Here is a 16160-nt window from a genome sequence, read left to right as displayed (position 1 = left end):
TTCTCTAGAAAAAATTGTTCTTACTAGACCTGGTAGTGGCCACGGCCCAAATATACTCATACTATTAAGATGCCATGGCCCAAAATAACCTGGGCTGAAAAGCTATTCAGAAGTATTATAAGCAGGCCTCGACTCAAATAGAAAACAGAAACAAAAAGCAAACAAACTATGTGGAAGGTAAAAGCCCATTATAGAAAAGGCCCAAAACATCAAGCAAAAAAATCCTAAAAGGCTGAATTAATGGGCTCGGCCCATGTAAAACGCTGAATCGGACTGGGCTGAATCTTGTGCCACATCAGCTTGCCATGCTGGATGCCTACGTGGCCTGGTCAGACAGCTAGTGACCAAAACACAACAGTAGGCTTATTTTGGTCGTAAACGTCTACGACCTTCTCACAGAGAAGGTCGCTATAGTCAGTTTATGACCGCCAGCTTTTGACCTTCTGTTTTTGGTCACAAAAAGGTCGCAAATGAAAAACCATGACATTTCAGTGACCAATAGTGGTGGTCACAAGTTGACATATTTCTTGTAGTGCCCCCCGCAACGCTCACTATTCATCCCAGAGGCAGCATCGATCGGCTTCAGTTAGCAGCGGTAGCGAAGGAATTGCTCGATCGGGTTCAGTTAACAGCCATCGATCGCTCAGGTTCAGTAACGCGTAGCCTGCAGTGCAATCGCTCGGTTTTAGTTAAAGACCAACGCCTCGCTCGGGTTCAGTTAGAGCCAACGCCTCGCACACACGCGCGTACGTGTACGAGAGAAACGCGCATCGCTCGGCCCCCGACCTCCCACCGTAACCGGGAACTCCCCGAAATTTTCCTCGCCCTCACTTCTACCACGGGATTTTCCGTCATGGACGGCCCAAAGAATGTCATGCAGCTGCGTCTCCGGCCCGCCCAGGACGAAAAGCCCATTTTCTGTCATGATTTTTTGTCATAGAAGTAGGAGCCCACCACATCTATGATGATACCGGGTTTTGTCACAATTATCGTCATAGAAGTGTCATATGTATGACAGAAAAAAAATTCGTTTGGCCCAAAATGTCACGGATGTGTCTTTTTTTTGTAGTAAATCCATCAAAAGATTTCACCCAAAACATGAAAACTTCACAATACAAAACTCAACAGAAATCTCGTGAGCTCCGTTAGCGAAAGAAAACAAAAGACCACTTCAAGGTACTGTAATGAACTCATTCTTTATTTATATTGGTGTTAAACCTACTGTATTCCAACTTCTCTATGGTTTATAAACTATTTTACTAGCCATAGATTCATCAAAATAAGCAAACAACACACTAAAAACAGAATCTGTCAAAAACAGAACAGTCTGTAGTAATCTGTAACTAACGCAAACTTCTGGACCTACACAAAATCAGCCAAAATAGGACAACCTAAGCAATTTGTTTATTGATCAGCATCAATTGGAATCACTATTTTATCACGTTCTGGTGATTTTTAACAATTGTTTTCGTGAACAAAGAGTTTCTGGAAATTACAGCAAGATAAAATAACTATCATCCAAGAAGATCCTATAGGTTTAACTTGGCACAAACACTAATTAAAACATAAAAACACATCTAACCAGAGGCTAGAACAAGGATTTATTCCTAAACAGAAGGAAAAGCAAAAAAACTAAAAATAAAATTGGGTTGCCTCCCAACAAGCGCTATCGTTTAACGCCCCTAGCTAGGCATAAAAGCAAGAATAGATCTAGGTATTGCCATCTTTGGTAGGCAATCCATAAGTGGCTCTCATGATAGATTCATATGGTAATTTTATTTTCTTCCTAGGGAAGTGTTTCATGCCCTTCTTTAATGGAAATTGGAATCTAATATTCCCTTCCTTCATATCAATAATTGCACCAATCGTTCTAAGAAAAGGTCTACCAAGAATAATACGACATGAAGGATTGCAATCTATATCAAGAACGATAAAATCTACGGGCACATAGTTCCTATTTGCAACAATAAGAACATCATTAATTCTTTCCATAGGTTTCTTAATAGTGGAATCCGCAAGGTGCAAGTTTAGAGAGCAATCATCAAAATCACGGAAATCTAGCAAATCGCACAAAGTTTTGGGAATAGTGGAAACACTAGCACCCAAATCACATAAAGCATAGAACTCATGATCCTTAATCTTAATTTTAATAGTTGGTTCCCACTCATCATAAAGTTTTCTAGGGATAGAAGCTTCCAACTCAAGTTTTTCTTCATAAGATTGCATCAAGTCATCAACGATATGTTTGGTAAAAGCTTTATTTTGACTATAAGCATGAGGAGAATTTAGCACGGATTGCAACAAGGAAATACAATCAATCAAATAGCAATTTTCATAATTAAATTCCTTGAAATCCAAAAGAGTGGGTTTAGCAACATCTAGGGTTTTGATTTCTTCAATCCCACTTTTATCAATTTTAGCATCAAGATCTAAAAACTCCAAATTTTTAGAACGCCTTCTAGGTAAAGGTGGATCATATTCAGTCCCATCATTATCAAGATTCATATTGCAAAACAAAGATTTAATAGGGGACACATCAATAACTTTTAGATCTTCATCTTTATTTTCATAGGAATTAGAAGAACACGCTTTAATAAAGGCATCTTTCGTAGCATGCATCCTAGCGGTTCTTTCTTTGCACTCATCAATGGAAATTCTCATGGCTTTGAGAGACTCATTGATATCATGCTTAGGAGGAATAGATCTAAGCTTTAAAGAATCAACATCAAGAGAAATTCTATCAACGTTCCTAGCCAATTCATCAACTTTAAGCAATTTCTCTTCAAGCAAAGCATTGAAATTCTTTTGCGAATTCATAAACTCTTTAACACTAGTCTCAAATTCAGAGGGCATCTTATTAAAATTTCCATAAGAGTTGTTATAGGAATTTCCATAATTATTAGAGGAATTACTAGGATAAGGCCTAGGATTAAAGTTTCCTCTATACACGATGTTACCAAAATTATTCCTACCAAAAAAATTCACATCCATAGATTCATTATTATTCTCAATCAAAGTAGACAAAGGCATATCATTAGGATTAGAAGAAACACTCTTAGTAGCAAATAATTTCATAAGTTCATCCATCTTTCCACTCAAAACATTAATTTCTTCTATTGCATGCACTTTTTTATTAGTAGATCTTTCAGTGTGCCATTCAGAATAATTAACCATAATATTATCTAGGAGTTTAGTAGCTTCTCCTAAAGTGATTTCCATAAAAGTGCCTCCCGCGGCCGCATCTAAAAGATTTCTAGAAGCAAAATTCAATCCGGAATAAAAAATTTGTATAATCATCGAAAAAATTCAAACCATGAGTAGGGCAGTTACGTATCATTAACTTCATCCTCTCCCAAGCTTGTGCAACATGTTCATGATCAAGTTGCTTAAAATTCATAATATTGTTTCTAAGAGAGATGATCTTAGAGGGAGGAAAATACTTAAGAGATAAAAGCATCTTTGCACTTGTTCCAAGAATCAATACTATTTTTAGGCAAAGACGAAAACCAAGCTTTAGCACGATCTCTAAGCAAAAAAGGAAATAGCTTCAATTTAACAATATCATTATCAACATCTTTTTTCTTTTGCATATCACACAAATCAACAAAGCTATTTAGATGAGTAGCGGCATCTTCACTAGGAAGGCCGGCAAATTGATCTTTCATGAAAAGATTCAACAAAGCAGTATTGATCTCACAAGATTCAGTATTGGTAAGAGGAGAAATCGGAGTGCTAAGGAAATCATTATTGTTGGTATTGGTAAAGTCACACAATTTGGTATTATCTTGAGGCATCGTGACAAACAAAGCAATCCAACACACGAGCAAACAAAAAGCAAGCGAAAAAAAGGCAAACGGAAAAGAGAGGGCGAATAAAACGGCAAGGGTGAAGTGGGGGAGAGGAAAACGAGAGGCAAATGGCAAATAATGTAATGCGGGAGATAAGGGATTTGTGATAGGTACTTGGTATGTTGACTTTTGCGTAGACTCCCCGGCAACGGCGCCAGAAATCCTTCTTGCTACCTCTTGAGCACTACGTTGGATTTCCTTGAAGAGTAAAGGATGATGCAGCAAAGTAGCGTAAGTATTTTCCTCAGTTTTTGAGAACCAAGGTATCAATCCAGTAGGAGGCTATGTGTGAGTCCCTCGTACCTCCACAAAACAAATAACTCCTCGCAACCAACGCGATAAGGGGTTGTCAATCCCTTCACGGTCACTTACGAGAGTGAGATCTGATAGATATGATAGGATAGTATTTTTGGTATTTTTGTGATAAAGATGCAAAGTAAAATAAAAGCAAAGTAAAAAGGCAAAGGAAATAACTAAGTGTTGGAAGATTAATATGATGAAGATAGACCCGGGGGGCATAGATTTCACTAGAGGCTTCTCTCAAGAGCATAAGTATTTTATGGTGGGTGAACGAATTACTGTTGAGCAATTGACAGAATTGAGCATAGTTATGAGAATATCTAGGTATGATCATGTATATAGGCATCACGTCCGAGACAAGTAGACCGACTCCTGTCTGCATCTACTACTATTACTCCACTCATCGACCGCTATCCAGCATGCATCAAGAATATTAAGTTCATGAAAACAGAGTAACGCCTTAAGCAAGATGACATGATGTAGAGGGATAAATTCATGCACAATGATAAAATCCCATCTTGTTATCCTCAATGGCAACAATAAAATACGTGCCTTGCTGCCCCTGCTGTCACTGGGAAAGGACACCGCAAGATTGAACCCAAAGCTAAGCACTTCTCCCATTGCAAGAAAGATCAATCTAGTAGGCCAAACCAAACTGATAATTCGAAGAGACTTGCAAAGATAACCAATCATACATAAAAGAATTCAGAGAAGATTCAAATATTGTTCATAGATAATATTGATCATAAACCCACAATTCATCTATCTCAACAAACACACCGCAAAAAGAAGATTACATCAAATAGATCTCCACAAGAGAGGGGGGAACATTGTATTGAGATCCAAAAAGAGAGAAGAATCCATTTAGCTACTAACCATGGACCCGAAGGTCTGAGATAAACTATTCACACTTCATTGGAGAGGCTATGGTGATGATGTAGAAGCCCTCCGTGATGGATGCCCCCTCCGGCGGAGCTCCGGAACAGGCCCCAAGATGGGATCTCGTGGGTACAGAAGGTTGCGGCGGTGGAACTAGGTTTTTGGCTCCGTATCTGATCGTTTGGGGGTACGTAGGTATATATAGGAGGAAGGAGTACGCCGGTGGAGCAACAGGGGGCCCACGAGGGTGGAGGGCGCGCCCCCCTACCTCGTGGCTTCCTCCTTTCTTTCTTAATGTAGGGTCCAAGTCTCCCGGATCATAATCTTCCTAAAAATCACGTTCCCGAAGGTTTCATTCCGTTTGGACTCCGTTTGATATTCCTTTTCTTCGAAACTCTGAAATAGGCAAAAAACAGCAATTCTGGGCTGGGCCTCCGGTTAATAGGTTAGTCCCAAAAATAATATAAAAGTGGATAATAAAGCCCAATAATGTCCAAAATAGTAGATAATATAGCATGGAGCAATCAAAAATTATAGATACGTTGGAGACGTATCATAGGTCAACCAGAGTAAGATCCGCACCAGTGTGGTACCGCAATCCTGTTCTAGAGGTCATGGTACTTGACCATGACGAAGCTACAAACTATGAGGAAGCGATGATGAGCCCAGATTCCGCAAAATGGCTTGAGGCCATGAAATCTGAGATGGGATCCATGAATGAGAACAAAGTATGGACTTTGGTTGACTTGCCCGATGATCAGCAAGCCATAGAGAATAAATGGATCTTCAAGAAGAAGAATGACGTTGACGGTAATGTTACTGTTTACAAAGCTCGACTTGTTGCGAAAGGTTTTCGACAAGTTCAGGGAGTTGACTACGATGAGACTTTTTCACCCGTAGCGATGCTTAAGTCTGTCCGAATCATGTTAGCAATTGCCGCATTTTATGATTATGAAATTTGGCAAATGGATGTCAAAACTGCATTCCTGAATGAATTTCTGGAAGAAAAGTTGTATATGATGCAACCAGAAGGTTTTATGAATCCAAAGGATGCTAACAAAGTGTGCAAGCTCCAGCGACCCAGTTATGGACTGGTGCAAGCCTCTCGGAGTTGGAATAAACGTTTTGATAGTGTGATCAAAGCATATGGTTTTATATGGACTTTTGGAGAAGCCTGTATTTACAAGAAAGTGAGTGGGAGCTCTGTAGCATTTCTAATCTTATATGCGGATGACATATTGTTGATTGGAAATGATATAGAATTTCTGAATAGCATAAAGGGATACTTGAATAAGATTTTTTTTCTATGAAAGACCTCAGTGAAGCTGCTTACATATTGGGCGTCAAGATCTATAGAGATAGATCAAGACGCTTAATTGGACTTTCACAAAGCACATACCTTGATAAAGTTTTGAAGAAGTTCAAAATGGATCAAGCAAAGAAAGGGTTCTTGCCTGTGTTACAAGGTGTGAAGTTGAGTCAGACTCAATGCCCGACCACTGCAGAAGATATAGAGAAAATGAAAGTCATTCCCTATGCTTCAGCCATAGGTTCTATCATGTATGCAATGCTGTGTACCAGACCTGATGTGTGCCTTGCTATTAGTATAGCAGGGAGGTGCCAAAGTAATCCAGGAATGGATCACTGTACAGCGGTCAAGAACATCCTGAAATACCTAAAGAGGACTAAGGATATGTTTCTCGTTTATGGAGGTGACAAAGAGCTCGTCGTAAATGGTTACGTCGATGCAAGCTTTGACACTGATCCGAATGACTCTAAGTCACAAATCGGATATATACGTGTTTATATTGAACGGTGGAGCTGTCAGTTGGTGCAGTTCTAAGCAAAGCATCGTGGCGGGATCTATGTGTGAAGCGGAGTACATAGCTGCTTCGGAAGCAGCAAATGAAGGAGTCTGGATGAAGGAGTTCATATCTGATCTGGGTGTCATACCTAGTGCATCGGGTCCAATGAAAATCTTTTGTGACAATACTGGAGCAATAGCCTTGGCAAAGGAATCCAGATTTCACAAGAGAACCAAGCACATCAAGAGACGCTTCAATTCCATCCGTCATCAAGTGTCGGAAGGGGACATAGAGATTTGCAAGATACATACGGATCTGAATATTGCAGACCCGTTGACTAAGCCTCTCTCACGAGCAAACATGATCAACACCAAGACTCCATGGGTGTTAGAATGATTACTATGTAATCTAGATTATTGACTCTAGTGCAAGTGGGAGACTGAAGGAAATATGCCCTAGAGGCAATAATAAAGTTGTTATTTATATTTCCTTATATCATGATAAATGTTTATTATTCACGCTAGAATTGTATTAACCGGAAACTTAGTACATGTGTGAATACATAGACAAACAGAGTGTCCCTAGTATGCCTCTACTTGACTAGCTCGTTAATCAAATATGGTCAAGTTTCCTAGCCATAGACATGAGTTGTCATTTGATGAACGAGATCACATCATTAGAGAATGATGTGATGGACAAGACCCATCCATTAGCTTAGCACTATGATCGTTTAGTTTATTGCTATTGCTTTCTTCATGACTTATACATGTTCCTATGACTATGAGATTACGCAACTCCCGAATACCGGAGGAACACTTAGTGTGCTATCAAACGTCACAACGTAACTGGGTGATTATAAAGATGCTCTACAGGTGTCTCCGATGATGTTTGTTGAGTTGGCATAGACCGAGATTGGGATTTTTCACTCCATGTTTCGGAGAGGTATCTCTGGGCCCTCTCGGTAATGCACATCACTATAAGCCTTGCAAGCAATGTGACTAATGAGTTAGTTGCGGGATGATGCATTACGGAACGAGTAAAGAGACTTGCCAGTAACGAGATTGAACTAGGTATGATGATACCGACGATCGAATCTCGGGCAAGTAACATACTGATGACAAAGGGAACAACGTATGTTGTTATGCGGTTTGACCGATAAAGATCTTCGTAGAATATGTAGGAGCCAATATGAGCATCCAGGTTCCGCTATTGGTTATTGACCAGAGATGTGTCTCGGTCATGTCTACATAGTTCTCGAACCCGTAGGGTCCGCACGCTTAACGTTCGATGACGATTTGTATTATGAGTTATGTGATTTGATGTACCGAAGGTTGTTCAGAGTCCCGGATGAGATCACGGACATGACGAGAAGTCTCGAAATGGTTGAGACATAAAGATTGATATATTGGAAGGTTACATTCGGACACCGGAATGGTTCGGGTCGTTTCGGATAAGTTTCGGAGTACCGGGGGTTACTGGACCCCCCCCCCCCCCCCGGGAAGTTATTGGGCCTAGTGGTGAAGAGAGGAGGCAGGCCAAGGTGTGGCACGCCCCCCCCCCCTAGCCCAAACCGAATTGGACTAGGGCTAGGGGGTCGGGCCCCCTTTCAGTCTCTTCTCCCTCTCCTTCCCCCCTTCTCCTTGTGGAAGTAGGAAAGGGGGGGCGAATCCTACTTGGAGTAGGACTCCCCCCCTCCTTGGGCGTGCCTCCTCCTGGCCGGCCTCCTCCTCCCTCCCCCCTTTATATACGTGGGAGAGGGGCACCCCAAAGGTACATCAAAGTTTCTCTTAGCCGTGTGCGGTGCCCCCCTCCACGGTTACACACCTCGGTCATATCGTCGTAGTGCTTAGGGGAAGCCCTGCGCCGGTAACTTCATCATCACCGTCGCCACGCTGTCGTGCTAACGGAACTCTCCCTCGGCCTCAACTGGATCAAGAGTACGACGGACGTCATCGAGCTGAACGTGTGCTGAACACGGAGGTGTCGTACGTTCGGTGTTGAGATCGGTCGGATCGTGAAGACGTATGACTACATCAATCGCGTTGATAAAACGCTTCCGCTTTCGGTCTATGAGGGTACGTGGACACACTCTCCCCGCTCGTTGCTATGCTTCTCCTAGATAGATCTTGCGTGATCGTAGGAATTTTTTTGAAATTATTGCGTTCCCAACAGGTTCTGACCTAGGTATTGTTCTTTTTTCCGTAGGGATATTTCCGTTGTTGAAGCATTGTAGTATGTAGAGTTCTTATCCATTTATCTTTGATTTGTTCATAAGATTTTGCTAGCTCCATCGCATGATTATGTACTTGGATTACAGGAAGCAAAGAAGAAGTTTGTAAGAAGCAACACTTCTGTCCATATGGCGATGGTGCGAGGGACAAGGTCCTCGCACTTGCATCACCACAGTAGATGGTATTGTGGTGCCAACCGTCACATGATATACTCCATGATACTCCACATCGGGATGTCGTCCCCTCAGTAGTTGGACCTGACGCCATCCTAGCATGGACGCTCAACATGCATCGGGGAGGGATCATCAAACGACGGGAGCTCGTGCGCCTAGCTACATGAAACCATGCCTCGCATTCTCAACTGAACTACTTTGTTTTCAACGAGGACCTTAGCTAATGGCATCGTTGGCCTTTCTCTATTCATGTCACTCCTTGATGCCGCTCACCACGTGATGATGGAAGGAAAAACACCCACCATTTGAAAAATGCATGACTATCATCACAGGGAAGCATGACTAGCATCAGTAGCAAGCATGGCCAACACTGAAAAGGAAGCATGTCGGCCATCGACTTGGTAGTGTCCGAAATTGTTATTTCTTTGGACGCATATTGTCATTTCTTTGGAAGCATTAGTATTTTTGGTTTTAAACCAATCTAGTTTCAATGGTAAATAAGACTATTTGATAAGAAATATTTGTTTCCTAGGAAGCAATTTAATGGAACATTGGAAACAATTTACTGTTCTCTAAAATACATCTTCATTGTGCCAGAAACAAAAAAGAATAGAAATGGTGCACTATACATAAGATTTTGCCAAATCGAAAGAATCTCCGATTGACGTGGAAGCACGAAACTGAATGAATGGTTCAATTCCTAGTCCTTACTACCACACAAGTCCTTTATGTACACAGTTCAAGTAATATATGCTTTCAATTTTAGTAAACCATGTTTCCACCTATCACAGTATGTGCTTCCTACCTAGCTCACCACCACACAAGTGCTTCCACGCCCAAATAATATCACGCATACGAAGGACCTATGAAATCGGAGCATACGATGGAAACAACGAGTATGAGAAGATAAGGCACAAAGTTTTTCTTACACACTAATCATGCTTCCTACAATGGTGCATCACGCTTCATACATGGCTGGATACACTTCTCCTTGTGCATTAATCAGTTATGCTTCCAACATTGGTGTACTGTGCTTCAAGCACTCAGATTTTGAATAGCCTATGTTCCAATGTTTTGCTTCAAACATCCAGTTCTAAGAAATAACAAACAATATACGCAAAAAAAATAGAATCTATATTTGGAACATAAAATGAATCTTGAAGGAGTTAATTAGGACGGATTTTTTGCGAGCAGTTAATTAGGGCAGATTTTTCTGGAAGCAATTAGTAAGGAAAGTGATAAAATCAATCAAGGACTTACTCCTAATCAGGTGGAAACTCTCACGTAACAGGGCGTTCTAATCCCACGCTCCAACACTTTCCTATCCATTGGCTATGGATTAGTCTAATAGGTGCAAATTTGCAGTAGTCTGATGCCTAGCGCTTCCCAATACGAAGCCCACACGACAGCGACCTATCCCGTACCCCATAAGTGCGGCTGCGCATGGGCCGACCCAACTAGAGACTCCCTTTCCAGAATTTTTTTTATGTCTTTTTTATGCATTTTTCATTTTCAAAATCCCGTACATTTTTTTGTACTCACGAATATTTTGGCAATTCCATGAGCACTTTTTGAATTTGTATTTTTTTGAATTTATGAACATTTTTAAATTTGATGATACTTTTCTATTTTCTCCTACCTATTTTGAATTTGCTAACATCTTTTTAATATGCAAACATTATTTGAATTCACAGACATCGTTCCAATCCTGCGAAGATTTTTCGTACTCGCAATCTTTATTTGAATTCACAGACATCGCAATCTTTCCCTTCTTTTCTGGGAGGGTGAGAACTAGAAAGACCGGGAGAGAAACATTTTTTTAGTATGCAAACAACTTTTTGAAATTTGCAGTTTTTTTTCAATTGGTGAACTCTTTTAATTTTTGTTTTGAATGCACGAACAATTGTTGAACTTGAGAACATTTTTCTGAACTCACATTCTTTTTTGAATTTGCAAGAATATTTAAATACGCAATCGTATTTTGAATTCATGAACTTCTTTGGAATTGCGAACATTTTTCAAAATCACGAACATTTTTAAAATGACGAACATGTTTTGAATTTGTGAACACTTTTTTGGATATGTGAACTTTTTTCTTCAATATCTGGGCATTTCTGAAATGCACAAATATTTTCTAAATTCTTGAACATTTTTTTTGAAATTTGTAAAAGTATATAAAAGAAAACGAACAGAAATATAACAAAAGGATATCATCTCATACACGCCAGGGAAAAGCATATCCGATACTGACCTGCGGCCTCCTCCTTCCCCAAATAAAAGAAATCGATTCCTTTTTTCCTAAAAAAAAAAAAGAGAAATCGATTCTTGTCCTACCTCGCTCCCGAGTCTCGACCCACGCGGCGGCGGCTGCTGCTGCTACAGGTTTATACGGATTCAAAGATCTTCCTCCCGTTCTTCCCCTTCCTATTCCTCCCGCGACGCTTCGGGCCTCCGAGTTTTCTTCTAGCGCGTCTTGTCTCCTTGGCTCGTCTCAGATCGATTCGCTCTGTCTCGTAGCCACCTCCGCGGCGGTCGCCGAGATTGCCGTCGGGTCGCCACCGCCGGTACCCCTCTGACCTTATACCCCCTTTTTTTGGATTTTTTTTGTTAACATTATCGATGATGTGTGTTCAATCTCCGTTGTTGGTTAGGGTTTGGAGAGATGCAGCGGTGTCACGGAAAGGACAAGGCGGCTACCAGCGCGACGCCGCACCACGCAAAGGGCAAGGCTGCCGCGAGCGCGATGCCGTACCACGCAAAGGATAAGGCGGCTACTTGCGGCGCGATGGGGCCGAAGCATGTCCTCGCAGACGAGAACATCGTGCAGGAGCACTTAGCACCTCCGGATCGAATTCGACAGAGGGGTTTGGATAGTGCAAAGGAGAGATCATCATCGCTGGTTATGGGCTTCCGTAGAGAGATGTCGCAAAAGCGAGGGGAGAAGGGGGATACAACCTCAATACATCAGAAGCATAATGCAAAGGAGAAGACTTGCCCCCCTGATCTGCTCCGCCGGCAGACGCAGGGTATCCAGCGGCCTGTCAAGAGTCTTGCCGGAGAGATGTCGCTGAAGCAAAGGGAGAAGGTGGGTACAGGCCTGATTCCACAGGCGCATAATGCAAAGGAGAAGACATGCCCCCCTGATCAACTCCGCGGGCAGACGCAGGGTATCCAGCGGCCTGTCAAGACTGAAGCACGACTTGCTGGAGAGAAGAAGCACAAAACTGAAGCACATCTTGCCGGAGAGAAAAAGCACACGAAAGGCAATGCGTCTTTTCCAGCGAAAAGAACCACTACACTACTCAAAGCAAGAACGAGTTCCCACTGTTCCGATGAATGTACCAGTCGTCCCATCGATACTAACGACCATGGCAACACTGTTGCCACCCCGGAACAGAGGGAAGAATCTGCCGCAATCAAGATAGATAAAGAAGTGGAGTACATAACCCAAAAGTTGAACAAGTTGGGAGTGCGAGATGATATTGGCTTTGAGGAGTACTATAAATGCTTGATGAATCTGCCTTCCGACCCCTCCGTTGATACTTCCATCAGATTGGATGATACAGATCTTTATGACATGGACATCCGCCACGCGGTGTATCGCATCAGATCCTACAAGGTTTCATCCATCCATGCCTCTATTTTTCAGTCATCAAATGCTGTTCAAGGATCAATCCATACATTTGCGTTTTGCGAATTGATGTTAGTTTGTTCTATCCTGCTTATGCTGTTTTTTATCTCATAATCCATATCTAATTCCAATGGTGATATCATTGACTGCAGTTGTCACAAAAGGAGTCTAAGAATGAGTTGTGCCATGATAAACTGAAAGATTGCCCTGTGGAGCTTCTTGACAGGGACGAATTTCCTACAGATTTCCTCGTGAAGATGCAATATTTTAGGTTCTTGGAGGAAGAAGGTGTATTAGACTGGTTCTTCCACCCTGAACTCTGCAAGCTTGCTTGCCTGAATGACTACCAGCGTCTAGTGCCTCGGGATCATGTACGTATATAAACTGATCATTGAGTGTTCCTGTAATCATTTAATTGCCTTTGGTGTTCCACTGTGTTAGTATGGCTATTTAGAACCATTCATCATAATTTCAACACCATGATATACACAAATGATCTGCGTGGCCTGTTTTCAGAAAGGGTTTAAAAGTTATCTATTATGTAAGGATCTACATTACAGAGCAATTTATGTGGAGTTATTGATGAGTTCATGATATGTTTACTGGGTGTTAATTATCTTTTCCTTAGATGGTCCATTTCATAATGTTTTATGCTGGAAAAGGTACATCATTGAATTATCGGCCTCTGTTAAAAACTGGCCAGCTAACTACTTCAACATAGTGCCAACCAGGATATTTTTCTTTCCGCTTTATTACCTTTCTTGATGCTCATATTTCTTTTGCTAAAGTAGTTCTATGCATATTTTTCTGTTGGAAATGGTACTGTGACTTAATATTTTCTTTTAAAGAGAACCAACATACTCTTTTACGAATATTAGTACATTTTTGCTTGTCCTGTATCAAACCTTGTTTTTGTCATCTTCTCTCTATTTATATTATTATATTAATTAAGGCATATGTTATTTGTCATTCTAAATCATGTTTCCTCTTTCCCTTCATTTTCATGTAGGGTGCTGTTTTTGATTGGGAGTATGCTGATTGGGAGTTGTACCGCAGTTACTTTCATAGCTATGAGATGCAACATGAATACATCGAGTACTTTGAAACATTATTAAGGGAACTTAAGGTGTGCATCGCAAAATCAAGCAAGACTAGCATTCCTGCAATCATTAGATTTTTATTATGGGACTAACAACCTCTCTTTTTATCTTGATACAGTGGTTGAAAGATTGTCTACCGGTTAACGATACTTCTCCTACTGTAAGTACATGACTGCACAAAAATCATGGAATGGCAATTTTCTGTATATGTTACGTCATCAATGGTATTTCCTCTGTTCTTTAGGCAAGCAAAATACGGACCAGAGGAATTTATCAAGCAACTAAGATTGCCACTCGCTTTCCCAAGATCACAACTCATTTAGTTCGTATTGGCTTCAGTGTATGATCTCTAGCATAATCACTAACTTAATTTTGGCATGGTTTTGCATTTAACAGTTTGATTATTTCGATGCAGGATTGTCTTACTTACATGGGCATTGAGGCTAGGTGGTGTAACGGATCCGATGGTCTCCATTTCGAGATATGGAAGCGAGTCACTCAACAAAAGGTTAGCATTCAGTATTGTAACCCGGTCTTCTGCACACTTATTGAGTATGCATGTAATTCTGATTAATTCAGTATTGTAACCCAGTCTTCTTCACACTTATTGAGTATCCATGTAATTCTGATTAATTCGTGTTGCTTATGAACCCTGTATATGTATACAGTAATGCTTGTTTTTTTTTTGAGTATCCATGTAATTCTCATTTCTCAACAATGCACAGGAGAGTTTCGAAAATGCTTTGAAGGAAGTCTATTTACTGAACAAGTGTCCGTCGCGGCAAGATAGCATCAAGTATGCCATAGAGTATGACCATTCCCTTATGAAACTAGAGGTAGGCTCTTCTTCACAGATAATTGTAAGCTCAGAATTTGCAACATGCATGCTTATCTCTTTTGCTTCACAGATAGTTGTAAGCCCAGAATTTGTAACGTGCATGCTTATCTCTTTTGCTTCTTTTCTTCACCTTTTCAGTTTCTTCATTGCACGGCAAGTGTTCCCAAGGAAGTAAGTACTGTGATATGCGTGTGGGATTGATCCAATGGATTAAATGTTCTTATATTTGATTTGATTTCACGTCTGATTGCCTTAGGTATCAGAGGAGAAAGCTCAGGAGTTGATTACAGAGAAAGTTAAAAAGCTGGTACTGTACTCGAAAGAAATTGCATCTTGATATGATATATATGTATACATATTATTTCAAAGGTACCGTTACGCTAAGAAAAAATCATTTATTTACAGAGGATAAAACCCAAATTCTTTGACGAGTATATCAGAAAGAAGATATGCATTGCCAAAGCTATAGGATTGATTACCGAGGTATACTATCCTAATCTTTGTTTATAATTGCATATAACTTGATATCTTTTCTGTCAAAGGTAACCAAATTATATGAACACCCTAACAGCGATTGTATGATTTTACTTTTGCAGGTTTAAGAAGATGCATATTGGGCCTGGCTTTTCGTCCTTGGAGCTTCCATTTCTTCAAGATGCCTTTTCATGGATTCCAGCACTTTTGCTGCTGCAATGAATACTGAACTAGATCAGATTCGTAGCTCTTACAAAGTACTCCCTCCGTTTCTTTTTAGTCCGCATATAAGGTTTGGTCAAAGTCAAGCTTTGTAGAGTTTGACTAACTTTATATTAAAAAATATAAACATTCACAATATGAAATCAATACTATCAGATGCACCATGAAACGTATGTTCATACTATATAGCTTCAGTATTGTAGATGTTCATATTTTTTTATATAAATTTGGTCAAACTTTGTGATCTTATATGCGGAGTAAAAAGAAACGGAGGGAGTACAGTAGTATAGTACTACTAGTCTATTAGATGGATGATTTGAGTATGTGCCTGCAACCGCCTGCGTCATTTGATTTTATCAGCCACCTCTGTGGTTTTCTGTTTATGTGCCACTTGGCCACTAGGAGTATTCTACTAGCCCTATCCATTAAGTCACATCAGTTTCGTTCCCAGTAACTTAACACAAGTTTTACATACTAGCGCGCAAAGGCCGCCGCGCCCATCAAAGCCTGTTTGTGTGCGTCTGTGTTGCTTTTGTAATGAGGGAAACGGGAACAATGCGCTTTGAAAGCGAGCTGATGGCGTGAAAGTATCTGTATATTTAGCAAGTTCATGCAGGTCCTTGTACTTTCTTATTTGTAGAAGCTATAGGGAGGTTATA

At 40.7% G+C, this 16160-nt stretch overlaps 1 protein-coding gene across 2 annotated transcripts; it reads left to right on the top strand.

The window, feature by feature from the left end:
* The first annotated feature begins 11548 nt into the window (after positions 1–11548).
* On the top strand, positions 11549–15882 carry LOC125539597. Of its 2 annotated transcripts, none has more exons than XR_007296903.1 (12): positions 11549–11800; positions 11888–12855; positions 13020–13238; positions 13877–13993; positions 14086–14127; positions 14212–14307; positions 14383–14475; positions 14693–14803; positions 14876–14976; positions 15062–15112; positions 15211–15288; positions 15402–15882. XR_007296903.1 is itself a non-coding variant. In XM_048703089.1 (12 exons), the coding sequence occupies exons 2-12, from the start codon at positions 11899–11901 to the stop codon at positions 15405–15407; spliced, it is 1803 nt and encodes a 600-aa protein (XP_048559046.1). In that variant the 5' UTR covers positions 11549–11800; positions 11888–11898; the 3' UTR covers positions 15408–15882. The 2 variants fall into 2 exon arrangements, 1 of the variants encoding a protein (XP_048559046.1); XM_048703089.1 differs by having other exon boundaries at positions 14944–14976.
* The last annotated feature ends 278 nt before the right edge of the window (positions 15883–16160 follow it).

The sequence above is a fragment of the Triticum urartu genome, chromosome 2 (genome assembly GCF_003073215.2).
Source record: "Triticum urartu cultivar G1812 chromosome 2, Tu2.1, whole genome shotgun sequence".
Lineage (NCBI taxonomy): Eukaryota > Viridiplantae > Streptophyta > Magnoliopsida > Poales > Poaceae > Triticum > Triticum urartu.
The sequence above is the reverse complement of the archived record's forward strand: the minus strand, read 5'-3'. Positions and strand labels throughout refer to the sequence as shown.

Bases quoted from the DNA above. Each gene is read 5' to 3' on its own strand.
- LOC125539597 (XM_048703089.1), top strand. From the start codon at position 11,899: ATGCAGCGGTGTCACGGAAAGGACAAGGCGGCTACCAGCGCGACGCCG. The intron at 12,856-13,019 runs GTTTCATCCATC...CATTGACTGCAG, and splicing joins ATCGCATCAGATCCTACAAG to TTGTCACAAAAGGAGTCTAA. The intron at 14,804-14,943 runs GTAGGCTCTTCT...TCACCTTTTCAG, and splicing joins ATTCCCTTATGAAACTAGAG to TTTCTTCATTGCACGGCAAG.